Source organism: Bos taurus, chromosome 1 (assembly GCF_002263795.3).
Source record: "Bos taurus isolate L1 Dominette 01449 registration number 42190680 breed Hereford chromosome 1, ARS-UCD2.0, whole genome shotgun sequence".
Classification (NCBI taxonomy): domain Eukaryota; kingdom Metazoa; phylum Chordata; class Mammalia; order Artiodactyla; family Bovidae; genus Bos; species Bos taurus.
The window spans coordinates 81,690,207-81,706,695 of NC_037328.1; the positions used below are offsets into that span (position 1 = coordinate 81,690,207).

Genomic DNA, 16,489 nt, shown 5'->3' on the forward strand with positions numbered 1-16,489 from the left:
TACTGTGTGGCACGTCTTATCTTTATTTATACATACACAGCAAATCCAGAGTCTGTTCCACTGAAGTGTGGGATGCTTGCAGTGAATGTCTGAACTCTGGAAGGAGGAAAGCTCAGTGATGCTCCTGCCCACCTGGACGTTTTATCAGCCTCCCATGTTTCCAGCAGAGGTGGACTTAGAGATCTGGGTGCTCATAGGCTCTGATTTCTTTTTAGAGTTTAACTGGTCCTGTATTCTGATTAGCATAGTTACTTTTTTGCCCTCTTTGCTTTCCTTGGTAAGCGGGGGATCAAAACAGCAGAAAAATGCCAGGAACAGCATTTCCATCGATTTATAAGCTCCTCAGGCAGGTGGGTTTCTTTGAGTTTCTTCTCCTGGCATCTCCTAGCATGGTACCCACCTCACTGTGGGGTGGGAGGATGCATGAGCAAATAAATAAATGAAAGAAGTTTGGTCCCTGGAGTGGAGGTGGATTTCAGTGAGTTTCATGTGATAGTGATCAGGTGAAATGAAGGCAGTGACAGGCGTGACCACTCTCAGAATCTTTCTTCCCAAGCCCCTGGAACTCTGTCTCCAGTTATCCTTGCCTCTCTTCCTTCTCTTTGTCAGTGTATTCATCTGAATCCCCAGAAAAGATGCAGTTAAACTGTAGCCTACCCTGTCCCCTCTTCTATTCACCTGTGTCTCCTCCTACTTAGCATCTTGACCTTCACTGGATGGTTATTTCCTCAGGGGAGTGTCCCCGGCCCTCATTTTTCCATAGAGTGTGCTGGACCCCCCCTTCTATAGCCATTTATATATATATATTTTTTAAACACGTATGTGTATGATTATTTGATTAATGTCTGTCTTCTCCACTAAACTGATCTGCCAGGCACAGGCTGTGTGCCTAGTGTGATGCCTACAATGTAGTCTGCGCTCAGGAAATATTAAATGAACACTGTCCATTATCTTGTAAGCCCTACGGAGTCATGCTCAGTTGTGAGGAAGGAGCAGCCCTCCACCCCCAGCTGCAGCCCATTTCCCTGGGGGCGCCCACCCTTCTCTGCCTTGGACCTCTCTCCCAGGCACCTTTCTTACTCTTATCTCCTTCGTCTCTGTTGGTCCACTGCCCACTTCGCGGGCTTCCTGGGCGAGAGAGTTTGGCTCTTGTTTTCACCCCTCATCACAACTTTCAGGTGGTCCCGATACCATCCTGCAGCAAGCTCACCTATCCTGAAGACAAGGAGATTTTGCCCTCGCCCACTCCCCTGTTTCTGCACCTCAGCTAAAGCCCTCCAGGATCCTCAGGCACTTCTGGGGGACTCTGAGCCAGGCTTGCTCTTCCACGGCTCTCTTCTACCACCCACTCTGCCACCAACGTTGTATGTGCTTCTGGCGCTGCTGGTATTCAGCCATATTGTAATATATTTCCATGTTGGCATCTCTTCCAAGGCTGTGAGCACCATGGGAGCAGTTGCTGCTTATTTGTCTTTGCTACCCTAGCACCCACCACAATGCCAGGCACAAAGCAGGAGCCCAACTGATGTCTGTTGGGCAGAATGGAGTGGATTTGTCCTCAGGGACTTGAGGGAGCCACCTCCATTCTGGTTTAGACATCAAGATGCTGCTGCTGCTGTCACTTCAGTCATGTCTGACTCTGTGCGACCCCAGAGACGGCAGCCCACCAGGCTCCCCCGTCCCTGGGATTCTCCAGGCAAGAACACTGGAGTGGGTTGCCATTTCCTTCTCCAATGCATGAAAGTGAAAAGTGGAAGTGAAGTCGCTCAGTCGTGTCTGACTCTTAGTGACCCCATGGACTGCAGCCCACCAGGCTCCTCCATCCATGGGATTTTCCAGGCAAGAGTACTGGAGTGGGGTGCCATCGCCTTCTCTGAGACATCAAGATACTTATTTCCAAAACTTTCCCACCCTCTCCTGTGTTCTCCTTACTGACCTGGGATGCCAGCAGCAGAAATCCACTCATATTAGCCTGGATTTTATTAGAGAGAGGACTTGTGGAACCCGAGAGAGAGCTGAACCATCAGACATCAGGAAGATCAGGGATGGTGGCCACCCTGGAGCCTTCAGCAACAAGAGTCCGTGGGACTTTATTAACCCTGTGCTCTGCCATGTCTCTCTCTGCATCAGCTCCACCCACTCCACAGGGCAGCTGTGGGTCACTGGGGTCCTTGGGATCATTGGGACCACTCACTAGGTGGTCCAATTCCAAAGTCCAGGGAGAGGACTTGGCCCTTGGGTCTTCCTCTTGGGGCAGGTGTCCATCCTGTTCTTGGAGCAGGAATGCGGATGCAAAGCCATGTGGTCTGATCAGAGCTAAGCCAGAAGAGGAGGGTGAGCCCTAAGACAAAGAGCCACAGGGAGTGACGGGCTAATTCATTCTCACTGGAGCCTCTTGGCTTTTCTTCCTTCCCATCCCTGAACCATTACCCCGACCTGCTTCCCAGTCCAACATGTGTCCCTGGTGGTGGGTTGCTGCTGTGCTTTACAGGCTGCCTGGCATGTGCTGTAACTGAGTGGCCTCAGTGGAAGCTGTGCAGGCTGCAGCTGGCTCTGCAGGTGCTTGGCTGGGGGCCAGAAGGGAGACCATGATCATTTTGGAGGTGGGCTGGTAGTGGGGAACACAGTCCAGGGTTTCTTCCCCAAAGCAGACGGGTTGAGCAGGAGAAATCAGGAAAGGAGGCAAGGGGGATAGGTCAGGGGCAACAAGCAGGGGCTTGGGCAGTGAGCCTATAGGAAATTAGGTTTGTGTCTTCCAAATGAGCTGTTAAAAGTCCCTTTCCACCTGGTGGTGGCTGAGTCCCACAGTCCTTCAGGTCTCCCTGCTGGGTTTTTCCATGGACTCTGACACAGCACTGGTTCCTTTCTAACAGTCTTTCTGGGGCCCTTAGTACACTCTTCCCCACCACCCTCTCTCTCATCCAACATCCCTGAATGAGCTATCTTGTTCTCTTTCACTGCCTCTACTATTTCCTTAGCAGGCTTCTGATCTCAGTCTTTTCTGCAAAAGGCAATATAGGGTAAGCAGGTAGACTCTGTTGTCCGCTGGGATGTGACCTCCGTTTACTGAATTCTCTTCGCCTAAGTTTTCCTTCTCTGGACTGTAAAGTGGGGGATTTTAAGAGCCCCTGCCTCATGATATGATAAATAAATACATTCATGTGTGTAAAAGGTTTCCTGTGGGGTCAGCTGTGCCTAGACTCAATGAATGTCAGCTGCTATTACTTTCCCTCTTATGGTCTCCCTAAGAGACCTCCCCCTGTCCCATTTCAACAGTCTCCTCTAGACAGAACGTATGAATGTTTAGCCCAAGCTCTGGATTTTCACCTGTGCGTTGAGAGGTGGTGTCAGTGCCAGGCGGAGCAAGGAGCATGGGCTTGTAAGGGACTCATGTTTAATGCAGTCCTGCTCGACACTCACAGCTCTGGACTTCATCAACCCTTAAAGTGACTCCATGTGAACACCTGCTCAGCCATCATCCATAAAAGGGATGATGATACTTGCTTTTCTGGAAGCTTGGCCGCATCATTTCCTCTGTAGCAATATCATGCTCTGTAACTCTCCATACTCTCCCCCAACCAAAGGCAAAGCGAAGCCCTTGAGAACAGGAGCTTTTCTTCCTGTTCTCTGCTGTGCACATTGCTGGCACAGGCTCAGTGTCATTATTCATTCAGTTTCTCTCCTCCTATATTCCTTTGACTTCTCAAAATCAACATGGTCCAAACCAAACAACCAGTCATTTCCTCCCTAGGCTTGTCCGTTGATTTAACCAACTATTAGTAAGTGTGTAATGTTTAGCACTCTGGACTTTGAATCCAGCGATCTGAGTTCAAATCTCGGTAGGACCTTCTTTAGTTTGGGCTTCCGTGGTGGCTCAGACGGTAAAGAGCATGCCTGCAGTGCAGAAGACCTGGGTTCGATTCCTGGGTAGAGAAGATTCCCTGGAGAAGGAAATGGCAACCCACTCCAGTATTCTTGCCTGGAAAATCCCATTGACAGTGGAGCCTGGCAGGCTACCGTCCATGGGGTCACAAAGAGTCAGACATGACTGAGAGACTTCACTTTCTTTCTTTCTATTAAGTGCCAATGAAAGGCCAGGCACAGGGTTAAGGGCTGGGACAGACACAGGATGGTGAGACCTTGTCTCATTTACAGAAGTGTTCACTGTCTCCTGGAGAGATGGGTGATGACACTGGAGCACAGTATATGCAACCGCAGGAATAAAGACACTTCACAGGCGGCCCTAAGCACAGAGAAGGAACAGCCTTTTGGACTGCAGGAGCTGGAGAAGGCTTCTCAGAAGAGGTGACAATTGCCCTGTGTATTGATGAAAGAGTAGAAGTTTTCAGGCAGAAAAGTTTGCCAGTGAAGAGTGTAGTCACAGGCACAAACTAACACCATGTGTATTCAGCTGGAATGTGAAGGGAGGAAAAGAATGGAGGGCTGAGAACAGTCCCACACATGTTTTAAAATGGAAAACTTTGCACATTCATAGAAACAGGGAAAATGGTAAAATCCACCTCCCTGCACTCATCACCCAGCTTCAGTAATTATCAACTCAATGGCCAATACTGTTTTGTTTATATCCTTACTAGCCATTATTTTCAGATTCAGGTCAAGAAGGTGAAGTTTAAAATCTGTATTGTCTTCAACAACTTCAGCAAGATAAAGATGCTAATAAAGCCTTCTTCTGAAAGAAGTGGAGTTAAAAAGTCATTGTTTCTCCCTTCTTCCCATTATTTTGATGCAAATCCCAGACATTGAGTCATTTCATTTCCTTCATGCAAATCCCAGAATTTTGAAAATATAAAATATATCTTTTTTCTTCTTCCTACAAATGAATCATAATATAGTCTAACACTGCAACTTGTTTGATTTTTATCCTACCCATCTCTCTGGCTACTGTACTGTATCTGGATACACAGAGCTGCTTCCCTTTTTCAATAAGCTGCTTAGTATTTGTTCCATTTGTGAATATACCATAATTAACCTCGATAGTCCCCAAATGATGGGCATTTGGGTTGTTCCCAATACCCTCATATCAAAACAAAGCCGACAGAATACCCTTGAACATAACATCTTTGTCTGCCTAAGGGCCTATCTATGGGTTAAATTGCCGGACGTGGGCTTGTTAGGACCTTGTACACTTTGAATTCTGACAGGTGCTCTTTATGTAGCCCAAGAGGAGCTTTGAATGATATGACAAGGATGTTTCTGTTGTCCAGGCTTGTGACATTTTGGAGTCCTCTCTGTCATTCTCCATTTAATTAGCCATGTCCTACCAACTCAACTCTTCCCAGTCTGTCCATCTTCCTCCCCACTACTGTGGTCCTGGCTCAGGCCTGCATCCTTTCTCATCAGCTACCAACTCAGAATGCAGTCTAATCATCTGCCAGGGAAAACACTCTAAAGTGGGAACTAAATCATACTCTTGCTTAAACACCTCTGTTGGTGTCTCCTCATGTGCAATATTAAAAAAAAAAAATCCAACTACTTAGCTGCTCTTCCATGCTTTCCAGTTTGTTTCCACCTTCTCATTTCTCACCCCTTTAGGCTTCACAGAAACTAGATGCTGGCCCCTTACTGGGGTCCTCAGTTCACCTTCTCTTTCGTGTCTCTGTTGTGGAAATCTTGCTCATCCTTTACGGTAAACTCAAACCCCACCTCTTCCATGAATCCACGCGGTACCGAACCAGTAGTTTTGGACCTAGGGTGAGTTGGATTCTAATTGTGGCTCTCTTGGGGGATGCCATTTAATCTGAGACTCGGATTTTTCATCTGTTAAATAAAGACAAAAAACCAATCTTGCAGAACTGTTGTGAGGATTAGGGATAATGGGCACATAGTAGGAGTTCAATAAAAGGAAATTTCGCTTTGATTATCCCACCGCACTGGACTGGAGCCTCTGGTTCAGCTGGTGGTCAACAAGTCTTATCTTGACCACTAGACTGCAAGCTTGCTGTGGTCAGGGTTCCTGATTCACCCCGGACGTACTAACGCCTGGCAGGGACCCAGCAAATAAGTGGAGAAAGAGACAAACTATAATAAATATATACAGATGGAACGAGGACAAAAGCAAGAGTAGAAGGAAGGTTTCTGCCGGATTCTAGACCCAGGGGCCCGCGGAGTCCTGGCCGGGGGTGGGGCCTGGTGATGGAGGCGGGGCCTGGAGCAGACCCCGCCCTTGTCCGTCTGCTAACTCGCTCCCCTGGCGCAGCCGGCAGGCAGCGAGGTTCCTGGAGCTACTTCCAGGACGCTCCGTGGCCCCGCGAGTCCGAGTGCGGGGGCCGCGATGCACTCCCTACTCGGCCTCCTCCTGGTCTTCGCCGGCAGCACCTTCGCCCTGTACTTGCTGTCCACGCGACTGCCTCGCGCGTCGACACTGGTCTCAGCCGAGGAGTCTGGAGATAGGTGCGTGGCGGCGGTGACTGGGTCCTAGGTTCGGGTCAGAGAAAGGTAGTCAGGTCCGAGGATGAGGTCTGGGAACCGGAGATTCGGGTTCCCGGATCGCGGCGTCGGAGGCCGGGATTTGGGGTTCAGTCCTGGGACTGGAGATCGGGCCGCGTCCACACGGTCTTGGGCAGGCCGGTTGAACTGGAACCGGGCCCTGGCCCTGGCTGGGATCTGCATGCTGCCGGCCGCGCGGGAGTGCTGTTTGGTGCCTTCTGGTTTTTTTTTTTTTTTTTTAGTTGCGGAGGGAAACGCGGCGCCTTACTTTGGGCTGATCCTGCTGGAGCACCTCTGCTCCCCCCATTGGATCGCCATTGGGCGATGTTCCCGTCGCCTTCCCAGGCCCAGGCCTGACCCCTATTTGCATCCCACCTTCGCCCCGATGTGGACCCCGCAGCCGGTTCGTAAAGACTGCTCTCAGCCTCCCTCCTTCATCCTCCCCAATTCACTTCTGGTCAGATCTGCCCTTGGGACTTGAAGGCCTATCGGGCTTGAGGAAAAACGTTGATGGACAACTTTAAATTATTCACTAGTTATCGACGATCTCTTCTTGGTTGTCTCAGCTTTTCCTTTTACTTACCCACAGTGTTAGGCAGGAGGTGGTACAAATACCTGGAGAAGGCAATGGCACCCCACTCCAGTACTCTTGCCTGCAGAATCCCATGGGCGGAGGAGCCTGGTGGGCTGCAGTCCATGGGGTCGATAGGAGTCAGACACGACTGAGCGACTTCACTTTCACTTTTCACTTTCATGCATTGGAGAAGGAAATGGCAACCCACTCCAGTGTTCTTGCCTGGAGAATCCTAGGGACGGGGGAGCCTGGTGGGCTGCCGTCTATGGGGTCGCACAGAGTCGGACACGACTGAAGTGACTTAGCAGCAGCAGCAGCAGGTACAAATACCTACCGGGCCGGTTTGTCGGGAAACTATTTGTAAAGATAATGAAGATATATGTTACTTATGTTTGAATATTAGGACGGCTGTTTTCAGTGACTGTTGTTTTGCTCTAGCTGGGAAGGCTGTGCTGTGGGTGTCAGAGTAAGAGAAACATTCTAATGAGAACCAGGAGGGTTTGCATGTAATTGATCATTGATGGATTCCGGAGTTGTTCAGATGGCAGAGGCAAGGTAGCCTTTGTACAGGGTAACCCTTGTACAGGAATCAGAGTACACTGAGGACCATATAGAGAGCAGGGTGAAAAGCAGGCTGGTTGAAAGGGTTGGTTTCAGGCCTGACATATTATCAAGAAGATTATGTTTATGGTGTGGGACAAATACACTTTCCTAGGGAACCTTTAATTGGCTTCTTTGTGATTGATAAAGCAGTTGTTTTACCTAGTAACTTAGAAGTGTGAAGTTTGAATTGTCCTTGGCCTAAAGCTTAGGGGGGAGGGTTTACCCCTGGAAAGGAAGGCAATTCAGGGTGTTCAGTACTTGCCTAGAAATTAATCCATTTGCCTCTTAGGAATAGTTCATAAGGACCACAACTTCTTTATCTATTTATCTGTCAATGGACTTCTAGGCTGCTTCCATATCCTAGCAAATGTAGATAGTGCTGCAATGAACATTGAGGGTACATGTGTCTTTTTCAGTTATGGTTTCCTCAGGGTATATGCATAGTAGTGAGATTGCTGGGTCATATGGTAGTTTTATTTCTAGCTTTTTAAGGAATCTCCGTACTGTTCTCTATAGTGGCTGTATCAGTTTACATTCCGATCAACAGTGCCAGAGGGTTTCTTTTCTCCACATTCTCTCCAGCATTTATTGTTTGTAGATAAAGAAGCTGTGGATTCTGTAATAATACAGAATATTCTGTAATAATTACAGCTGTGGAAGCTGTAATAATACAATGGAATATTACTCAGCCATAAAAAGGAACACAGTTGAGTCAGTTCTCGTGAGGTGGGTGAACTGGGAGCCTGTTATACTGAATGAAGGAAGTCAGAAAGAGTAAAACGACTATCATGTATTAATGCATATATATGGAATCTAGGAAAATGGTACAGATGAACCTATTTGCAGAGCAGGAATAGAGATGCAGACATAGAGAACAGATTTGTGGACACAGCGAGGGAAGGAGAGGGTAGACAAATTGAGAGAGTAGCATTGAAACATATACATTACTAGAAGGCCTGGCGTGCTGCGATTCATGGGGTCGCAAAGAGTCGGACATGACTGAGCAACTGATCTAATCTGATCTGATATGTAAAATAGATTGCTAATGGGAAGTTGTTGTATAACACAGGGAGTTCAACCCCGTACTCTGTGACAGCCTAGACAGGTGGGATAGGGTGGGGAGTGGGAGGGAAGTTCAAGGGGGGTGCATATGTATACTTATGGCTGATTCAAGTTGTTGTATGGCAGAAACCAACAGAATATTGTAAAGCAATTAGCCTCCAATTAAAAATTTTAAAAAAGACTAGTCCATAAAATCTGAGAGCTAAGAGGGAACTTAGTGATTATCCACCATTAACCTCTCATTTTTCCAATAAGGAAACTAAGGCTCAAGGACTAGCCTGAGATCATACCATTGGATAGTAGCAGAGTTCAGATGCTACGCCAGGTCCCTTGCTTCCAACCGAGGCTCTTGCTTCTGCTGTGTTATAAATATTAGGTCATCCATCACCCTAGCCTCCCACATCTCTGCTGGTTTCCAGCAGACCAGATGATGGGCACATTTAAAAATCTGTTTTGGAAAGAAGACACAGCAAGTGACTTTATTAGGTATGAGGCTGTTTTCAACTCTTGTTTCCATCTGCTTTTCTAAATCTCCAGGTCACTATGGTTTCCCTCTGACCTGGCTGAGCTGCGGGAACTCTCCGAGGTCCTTCGAGAATACCGAAAGGAACACCAGGTCTATGTGTTCCTGCTCTTCTGCAGTGCCTACCTGTATAAACAGAGCTTTGCCATCCCTGGGTCCAGCTTCCTGGTCAGTATCCTGCCCCCCTCCTGTGCCTGCCTCCCAGGAAGCCACGTGCTTCTTTGCAGAGGGGCCATTAGGCTGCAGAGCCTACAGTCCAGAGGACAGGCCAAAGTGGCTATTGTTTGTTGACAGCTTTCCCTGTGTCAGGCACTGTCCTAGTGGCTCTACCCGCTTGACCTTATTTAATTCTCCCAAGAGCCAGTAACGGGCATTTTACAGACAAGGAAGTGAATGGTGAGAAGTTAAGTAACTGTCCCTGATGATGAGGGCTGGGGTCTGAACCCTCGCCCCGCCCCCACCCCCAGCTCCAGAGCCTGCCTTTCCTCTCAGGTTTGCTGCTTTTGCTTCTAAGGATTTGACAGCTGTGGAGCACCGTCCTTGAGACCTCTCCCCTTCCACATGTTGGTTTTCTTTTAAAATCTGTTTTTTCCACTAGTTTGTGAGTTCCTTGAGGGCTGGGCCTGTTCCTTGTTCACAGCCTGTGTGTTTGCCTGGCACAGGGAAGTGCCTTTGTAAGTGTCTGATGAACAGATGCAGGTTGTTCCTGCTGCTGTTAGGCTGGAGAGGGTCGGGGAACCTCCCTGGTGTGGTGGGGATGAGTCACTCTGGTTTTCCAGGCGGCCCCCTGTCTCTCGGGAGCTGCAGCGTTAGATCCAGGCTTGCGCATGGGCTCTTGGATGCTTCTAACCAGCTTCCACCTCAGGTGATACAGGAGAATTTGTGCTGTCCTCCCAGCAGCATTGTAAGCTGGTTGGTATAAATGTATATGTATATTATGGCTTTGGGTAGGTTAGATCCCAACTGTGTAACAGTGAGCCAACCATTTAACCTTTCCAACCCTGCCTCCTCATCTGTAGAACAGAGACTCTCCGACATAACCCCCTGGGATTGTTACGTGGGAGGATTAAATGACCTAGTGGGTGCAGAAGGGCTGACACAGTGATGGTGGGCCTGGCACACAGCGGCTTCGGCAATGAGCAGGCAGCCTTGAAAGCTTCCTTCTGTCCTGCTTCTCCCTCCTGCCCCAACATTCAGCTCAGGCCGGATCTGCCTCAGCAGTGTCTTTGTTAGCAACTGGAAGAAAAGCAAACATAGCCACGCCAAGAGAGATGGGAACATGTGTGGTGCCGGAGGTCAGAGGCCATCTGTCTCCTGGGGTTGCCCCCATATCTCTTTCTCTCTTGAGCTGATCCCTCTGCAGTGCAAAGAGCCAGCTGCTCCCTGGGGGTGCATCTTATCTCTTCTTCATGTGGCCTTGGGCACCATACTTAACCTCGCACTGGTAGAATAGGGTGAGGCTGGCATACCGCACAGGGTCATGTTGGGGATTAAATTGGATGTGTTGTCAAGTCCTTAACACACTGGAGGTGCTGAGGAGATCCCTGCCTTCTTGCTTCCAGGTCCTCCTTTTATTTTCTCTCTTGGATTCCATGTTTGGCAGGATGATGTCTACCAGCCAGACTGCATTTAGGAAGTATTGGTTCACCTTTCCCTTTTGGTTCATCGTAGGCTTTGTTGAGTGTCAGCTAGAAATCTGGTCAACACAAAACTGCCAGGGTTAGCATACCACAGAGATGTAATTCCTGCAGAAAGGAAAGAAACAAGACATCTGTAAAGCTCATGTGGTCTAACTAAGGGGAAATCCATGGTTTGTGTCCATTTAGAATAGCAAAAAATAACTTGTGAGCTTTCTTTCTGCCTCCCCAGAGCCTCAGGGTCTGCAGGACCTATCACAGCACATGTGGAAGGCTGGGTGTTAGACATAGATTTTCCCATTCAATTCTGTCTTGTCCTCTGAGGTTTTAATCCTCTTCCCAGTTTTAAGGGTGAGAAGACTGAAGCCAGGGTTGTAGTTCCCAGCTCTTTCATCACCTTTCATTCATCTCTTTACAATGGGAATAGGGTTTTTGTCCAGGAAAATCACTGAAGGAAGAGGGAACCTAGGCCTCCCAGGCTCCAAGACGAGATGGCTGGCAGTTGGCGGATGTCCTCATGCAGAGCGTTTGTTTCCTTTGCAGAACGTTTTAGCCGGCGCTTTGTTTGGGCCCTGGCTGGGGCTTCTGCTGTGCTGCGTGCTGACCTCAGTGGGTGCCACAGGCTGCTACCTGCTCTCCAGTGTTTTTGGCAAACAGCTGGTGGTCTTCTACTTTCCTGACAAAGTGGCCCTGCTGCAGAAGAAGGTAAGGCTAGAGGGTACCTCTGAGTGCTGGGTCCCTAGAAAGTCATGGCATGGCCCTGAGGGGAGTGTGGTGCAGGGGTTTCCCATGGTGCTCCCCTGCCCTGCTGCAGGAGGCTCCAGAGGGTCTATTGATGTCTCCTAGAGATGAAGACCTGAGCTCAGCCTCCAGCTCCATCACTGCCAGCTCTGTGTCTTAAGGCAGGTTCCTGACTTCTGAGCCTCAGGCACCTCCATTCTGGGGGAGGTGGGGGCTCCACTAGGTCTTCGTTGTGGTCCCTGGGCTCTCTAGTTGTGCAACTCTGGCTTAGTTGTTCCTCAGCACGTGAGATCTTAGTTCACCAGCCAGGGATCAAACCTGCATCCCCTGCATTGGAAAGGAGATTCTTAACCATTGGACCACCAGGGAAGTCCCAGGCACTTCCATTTTAAAAATGAGGAAAACAGTCTCTGCCCTGGAATTTACAGAATATGAGAAGTATCTAGAACAGTGCCTGGCACCAACAGATTTTTCACCAGCTGGAGACTCTTCTGCTTCTTAATGGCCTTGTCTTCTCTGGCTTCAGGTGGAGGAGAACAGAAACGGCCTGTTTTTCTTCTTACTGTTTCTGAGACTTTTCCCTATGACGCCAAACTGGTTCTTGAACCTCTCGGCCCCGATTCTGAACATCCCCATCGTGCAGTTCTTCTTCTCTGTTCTTATCGGTAAGACGCGGCGTGTAAGTCTGAGTCTCATAGTCGTCACCGGCACGTGCCTGCCTCTGTGAGCCAGGCTTACGGAGAGCATCATCCAGCCTTGTCTAATGTAATTGTTCCTGATAGCAGGTCTACTTGGGCTTGAACATGAGAACCCATAAAAATACTTCAGGAAAAAATAGGGATTGTTCATTCTGTACCTGTATTTAATGCCTATTGTGTGTTTGCACTGTAGCTAGGCCCTGGGATTGGAAGAGTAATCTGTGTAACACACGACTTGGCCCATAGTAAGGGCTCAGTGAAAGCAGAGTTCAGGTTTGAGGGTGGAAGAGAAGGTGGAGGCAGGGGAAGGTCAGAGCAAGGGCTTCCTGTTTGATTTTGGCCCCTATTTCCATTAAAATCTGCCTTAGGAAGAGCTAGTTCCTTCTTGCTGTTTGACAATTGTATGACCTTCAGCAAGCTCCCTACCCTCAAAGAGCCACTTGGCCAAATGTGAGGCTAGGATGACAGCAGTGTTTCTCGAAGTATGAGCTTTGGACCACTTTCATCTGAATGGGAAAATGGCTAACGTCCTGTGAAATCAGTGACTATTGTTTTCTCCACACTGGAAGTAAACCACCCCACCCTCTCCAAGCCTAAGGCAAGGATTGTCTCTCTTAAACCTTCTTTAGAAATGGAGGGAAAGACTACTCAGGGCTCTGGGTCAAACATGACAGATCTGTGGTTGAGCAGTTGCTATTAATAGGGAATTCCTGAGAGAAGCTGAGATCTTAAATCGAAGCGGAATCAACCACAGCTAATTCTGTCAGACCGGCTTTTAGATGAGAGTGCCTCCGTATCTCTATTAGCAGCCTGTAATTAACCAGGTGCACGGGGCTTGGAAGGACTCCAGAAACCAGGGTTCTAGTTCCGTCTCTGACAGGTTGTATGACCTTGATGAGTCTCATCTTGAGGCATCATCCACTAGAGAAGAGGAGTGGATCATCAGGGGGCCCCAAACCAATCAGAGTCTGGGGAGTGGGAGTCGGGAGAGGCTGTTAGAATGCAGGTTCCTGGGCTCTACCCCCAGACCCAGGGGACCAGAGTCCCTGGGGCACAGCCCGAGGGTGTGTTTTTAACAGCTTCACGGGGGATTGTGATACAGTCAGCCTCTTGGGCCACCAGTCACTTTTGGGATCCAGTGGATTCGATGACCTCTTACAGACAGTACAGAGTATGAAATAGTACTACTACTTCTAAGAAACTTGTTTTTATCTTGGGCATACTGCACAACTCATAATGCTGATGCTTCTCTTTGCTTGGGCTGTTGGGTACTCGGAACCAAATCTGGGGACACTCCTAGCAAATGAGTGAACTTTATGCATTTTTGCCTTAATTTTGTTTATTCTTCATTTTGTTTTATTGTTTTGTTTCCCCCTATTTAAAAAAAAAGTTTAAATCTTATGTGTGCTTGTGTGTGTGTGTGTGTATGTGTGTGTGTGAGTGTATATATATAGCAAACCATCTCAAGTCCTTTTGTTTAATGAGGCAAATGTATGTGGGAAGCGAGGAAAGGAGAGGAAGGAATGGAAGAGAAGAAGGGAAAGAGGAAATACGTTTAGGGGTCAGAACTGCGCAAAAGTCACGCATGAAACTGGAGTCACTGTTGTGAATTACTGGTGACCTTTCTGAAGCACTACTGGTCTTCGTTGTCCTGTCCCAGAGTAACAGGATTTCCCTTTTCTTCCTCCAGGTTTGATCCCATATAATTTCATCTGTGTGCAGACGGGCTCCATCCTGTCCACCCTCACCTCTCTGGATGCTCTTTTCTCCTGGGAAACTGCCTTTAAACTGCTGGCCATTGCCCTGGTGGCCTTAGTTCCTGGAACCCTCATTAAAAAATTTAGTCAGAAAGACCTACGTTTGAAAGAAACAAGCAACACTCACTCTCTGAATAGTAGGAAGGTCACGTGATCTGGGTCTCTTGGGTGCTATTTCCCTGGACTCTCTTGCTTAAGTATGTAATGGATGTGGTCCTCTGAAGCCCCTCATTGTTTTTAAATTATTCTCAATAGGTGATCTGGACACTGTTCTTCTGTGTGCTCTGTCCTGTCACGAAGGACACTGCTCTGGAAGGTGAATCCTATCAGATTCTCAAACCAACCGAGATTTAGCAAGACACTGCAAAATGGATGGCCTCTCAGGAAATCCTGTTTGTGTTTTATTGAATAACAAGGAACTCAGGGTAGTGTGTCAGACTTGCCTCTTGCCAAGCCCATCCCTCAGGAGAGGATGCTATTGGCCCTTGTTGCGCGTGCCTCTTCCACGCAGGGATCAGCTGTCGTGACAGGTTTTATCCTTTTAGGTCCCTTGTGGACATGCTAAGTGTAGATTAATGACGTGAACCTACATCACTGACACAGTTTCTGTTAGTCTCCTGAAGAGTGTTTCTTCAGTACATGTTTTGTTTTGTTTTTTTTTGCTGATGACCTACCTCTTGCATTAATCAAGGGAAACAAGCTGACAAACTCCATACAATTTCCATGTATAGCTCAAAAGCACAGTGATTGCTGCGAAGCTCTTTGTATTCAGACGCACTGATGTTACCACATATGTCACATCTCCTCTTGGTTGCATGTCCAGACAATTCAGCTGATTGCAATCAGCCTATTAAATATCAGCAGAGCTCACTCTATGTTATGAATATGTTCTGGAGAAGTGCTTACCTATCTGTGCAGAGCCCTCGACTCACCTGAACCAAATGACCATCAGTACCTTTTTTCTAGCCTGTCCTTTCTGTGTGAGAATGCCTCCTCTGTCTTGCTGGGAGAATGGACTCAGCACACGGTACCAGCTGGTATGCAGGTACCAGCCTGTATACCCTCCAAATGCTTTTTTTCATTTCCTGAGAATAACTGAGGGATAATTCTGTTTTATCTTTCAATTCAGGGGAATTCAAGGAGAAAACTTGGCTTTGGATTACTTTGTTGTGTTTTAACAAATCTGTAGCTGTCTGCTTTCTATAGCTGTAGTGTTGTAACTGGCACAGATCAATTCAGTTCCAAGGACAAAAGGACCTTGGCACCTAAAATGACCAGCTGTGGGATCCTGTGCCCCACAGGAGTAACTCATCATTTCTTATCAGAACTCTTGCCCTTGGGCACCATCTGCTGGCTTTTGATTTGACTTGGCCAAGAATCTTGCCAAGGCTTAATGCAGATCAGTTGTTCTACACGAATTCTTGGGAATACTTGTTCCCTATAAAGAATGAATTCCCAAGCAGTGTTTTTTGGACACAGTATACAAAGGACTTCATTTTTAAGCATGTGTTGCTTTAAAAGAAGCTTGAGAACAAGAATGGGCATGAGGACACCAGCTGGACTTGGAAATCCATGGCTCTTTGTGAAGCTCTGTGGTAGAAGGGAGGGGAGACACTGGAAGCTCTCTGCACTGCTGGAAGCCTGTACCCTTTGCCCTTTACCTGGATCCTTGGGTTTGTCTCTCTCCTTCCTCCCCCTTGACTTCGCAACAATGTGCCTTAGCAGTTGTGACTTTACAGGCAAAGCAGTTTCCCAAATAAATGATATATGTATTCTGTGTGCTGTGTGTGCGTGTTGCTAACTTTGCCAGTGGGATTCGGGATTGGCTGAAATCAGACAGTCCAATGTGTTGTCTTAGCTTTCTACTCAGATTTCTCACTCGTCATATGCATTGGAAGATTTTCATTTTTGCCTTTTCCCTCTTAATCACATTTGAGAGTCGGGTTCTCATACCAGAGAAGTAGCTGCAAGGTGGGCAGCAGGAAAGCTGAGGGGAAGGAGCAGAGCGCCTGTCTCAGATGTGACAGAATAATCATGAAGAGACAATCACACAATGATGGTCGTCTCTTCTTTCTGTGGATGTGTCTGATGAAAACGCCACAGAAACCAGCTTTTCTCACCACCTATTTTTCCGGACTGCAGGAAACCCAGTCATGTAAAGTTTTCCTTTCCCAGACAAATTCTAAAACTTGTGAAGGTAGCTCTCAGGACACAAGCAGTCCCTAAGGAAAAGACAGGACAGAAAACAGTGAAGTACACTTTTTGTTTAATTCCATGCATTTGTTTGCTTTGATAGTCACTCTTGTTCCCATCACTGTACAGTTGGTCGATAGAAAGGGAGAGCCGGCATGAGAACCTGCACAAGGAGCAGGAGAAATAAGACCACAGAGGACGCAGATAAGGGAGTTCATTTTGAGACTTGACTACAAAAAAGGAAGTTAATCTGC

The 16,489-nt window shown here is 47.8% G+C and overlaps 1 protein-coding gene across 1 annotated transcript; it reads left to right on the forward strand.

The window, feature by feature from the left end:
- Positions 1 to 6,232: 6,232 nt before the first annotated feature.
- Positions 6,233 to 14,912, forward strand: TMEM41A (transmembrane protein 41A). The gene is given in 5 exon segments (NM_001075200.1): positions 6,233 to 6,411; positions 9,224 to 9,377; positions 11,390 to 11,551; positions 12,114 to 12,252; positions 13,976 to 14,912. Coding segments are annotated over 5 exon segments (795 nt in total). The 5' UTR covers positions 6,233 to 6,292; the 3' UTR covers positions 14,197 to 14,912.
- The last annotated feature ends 1,577 nt before the right edge of the window (positions 14,913 to 16,489 follow it).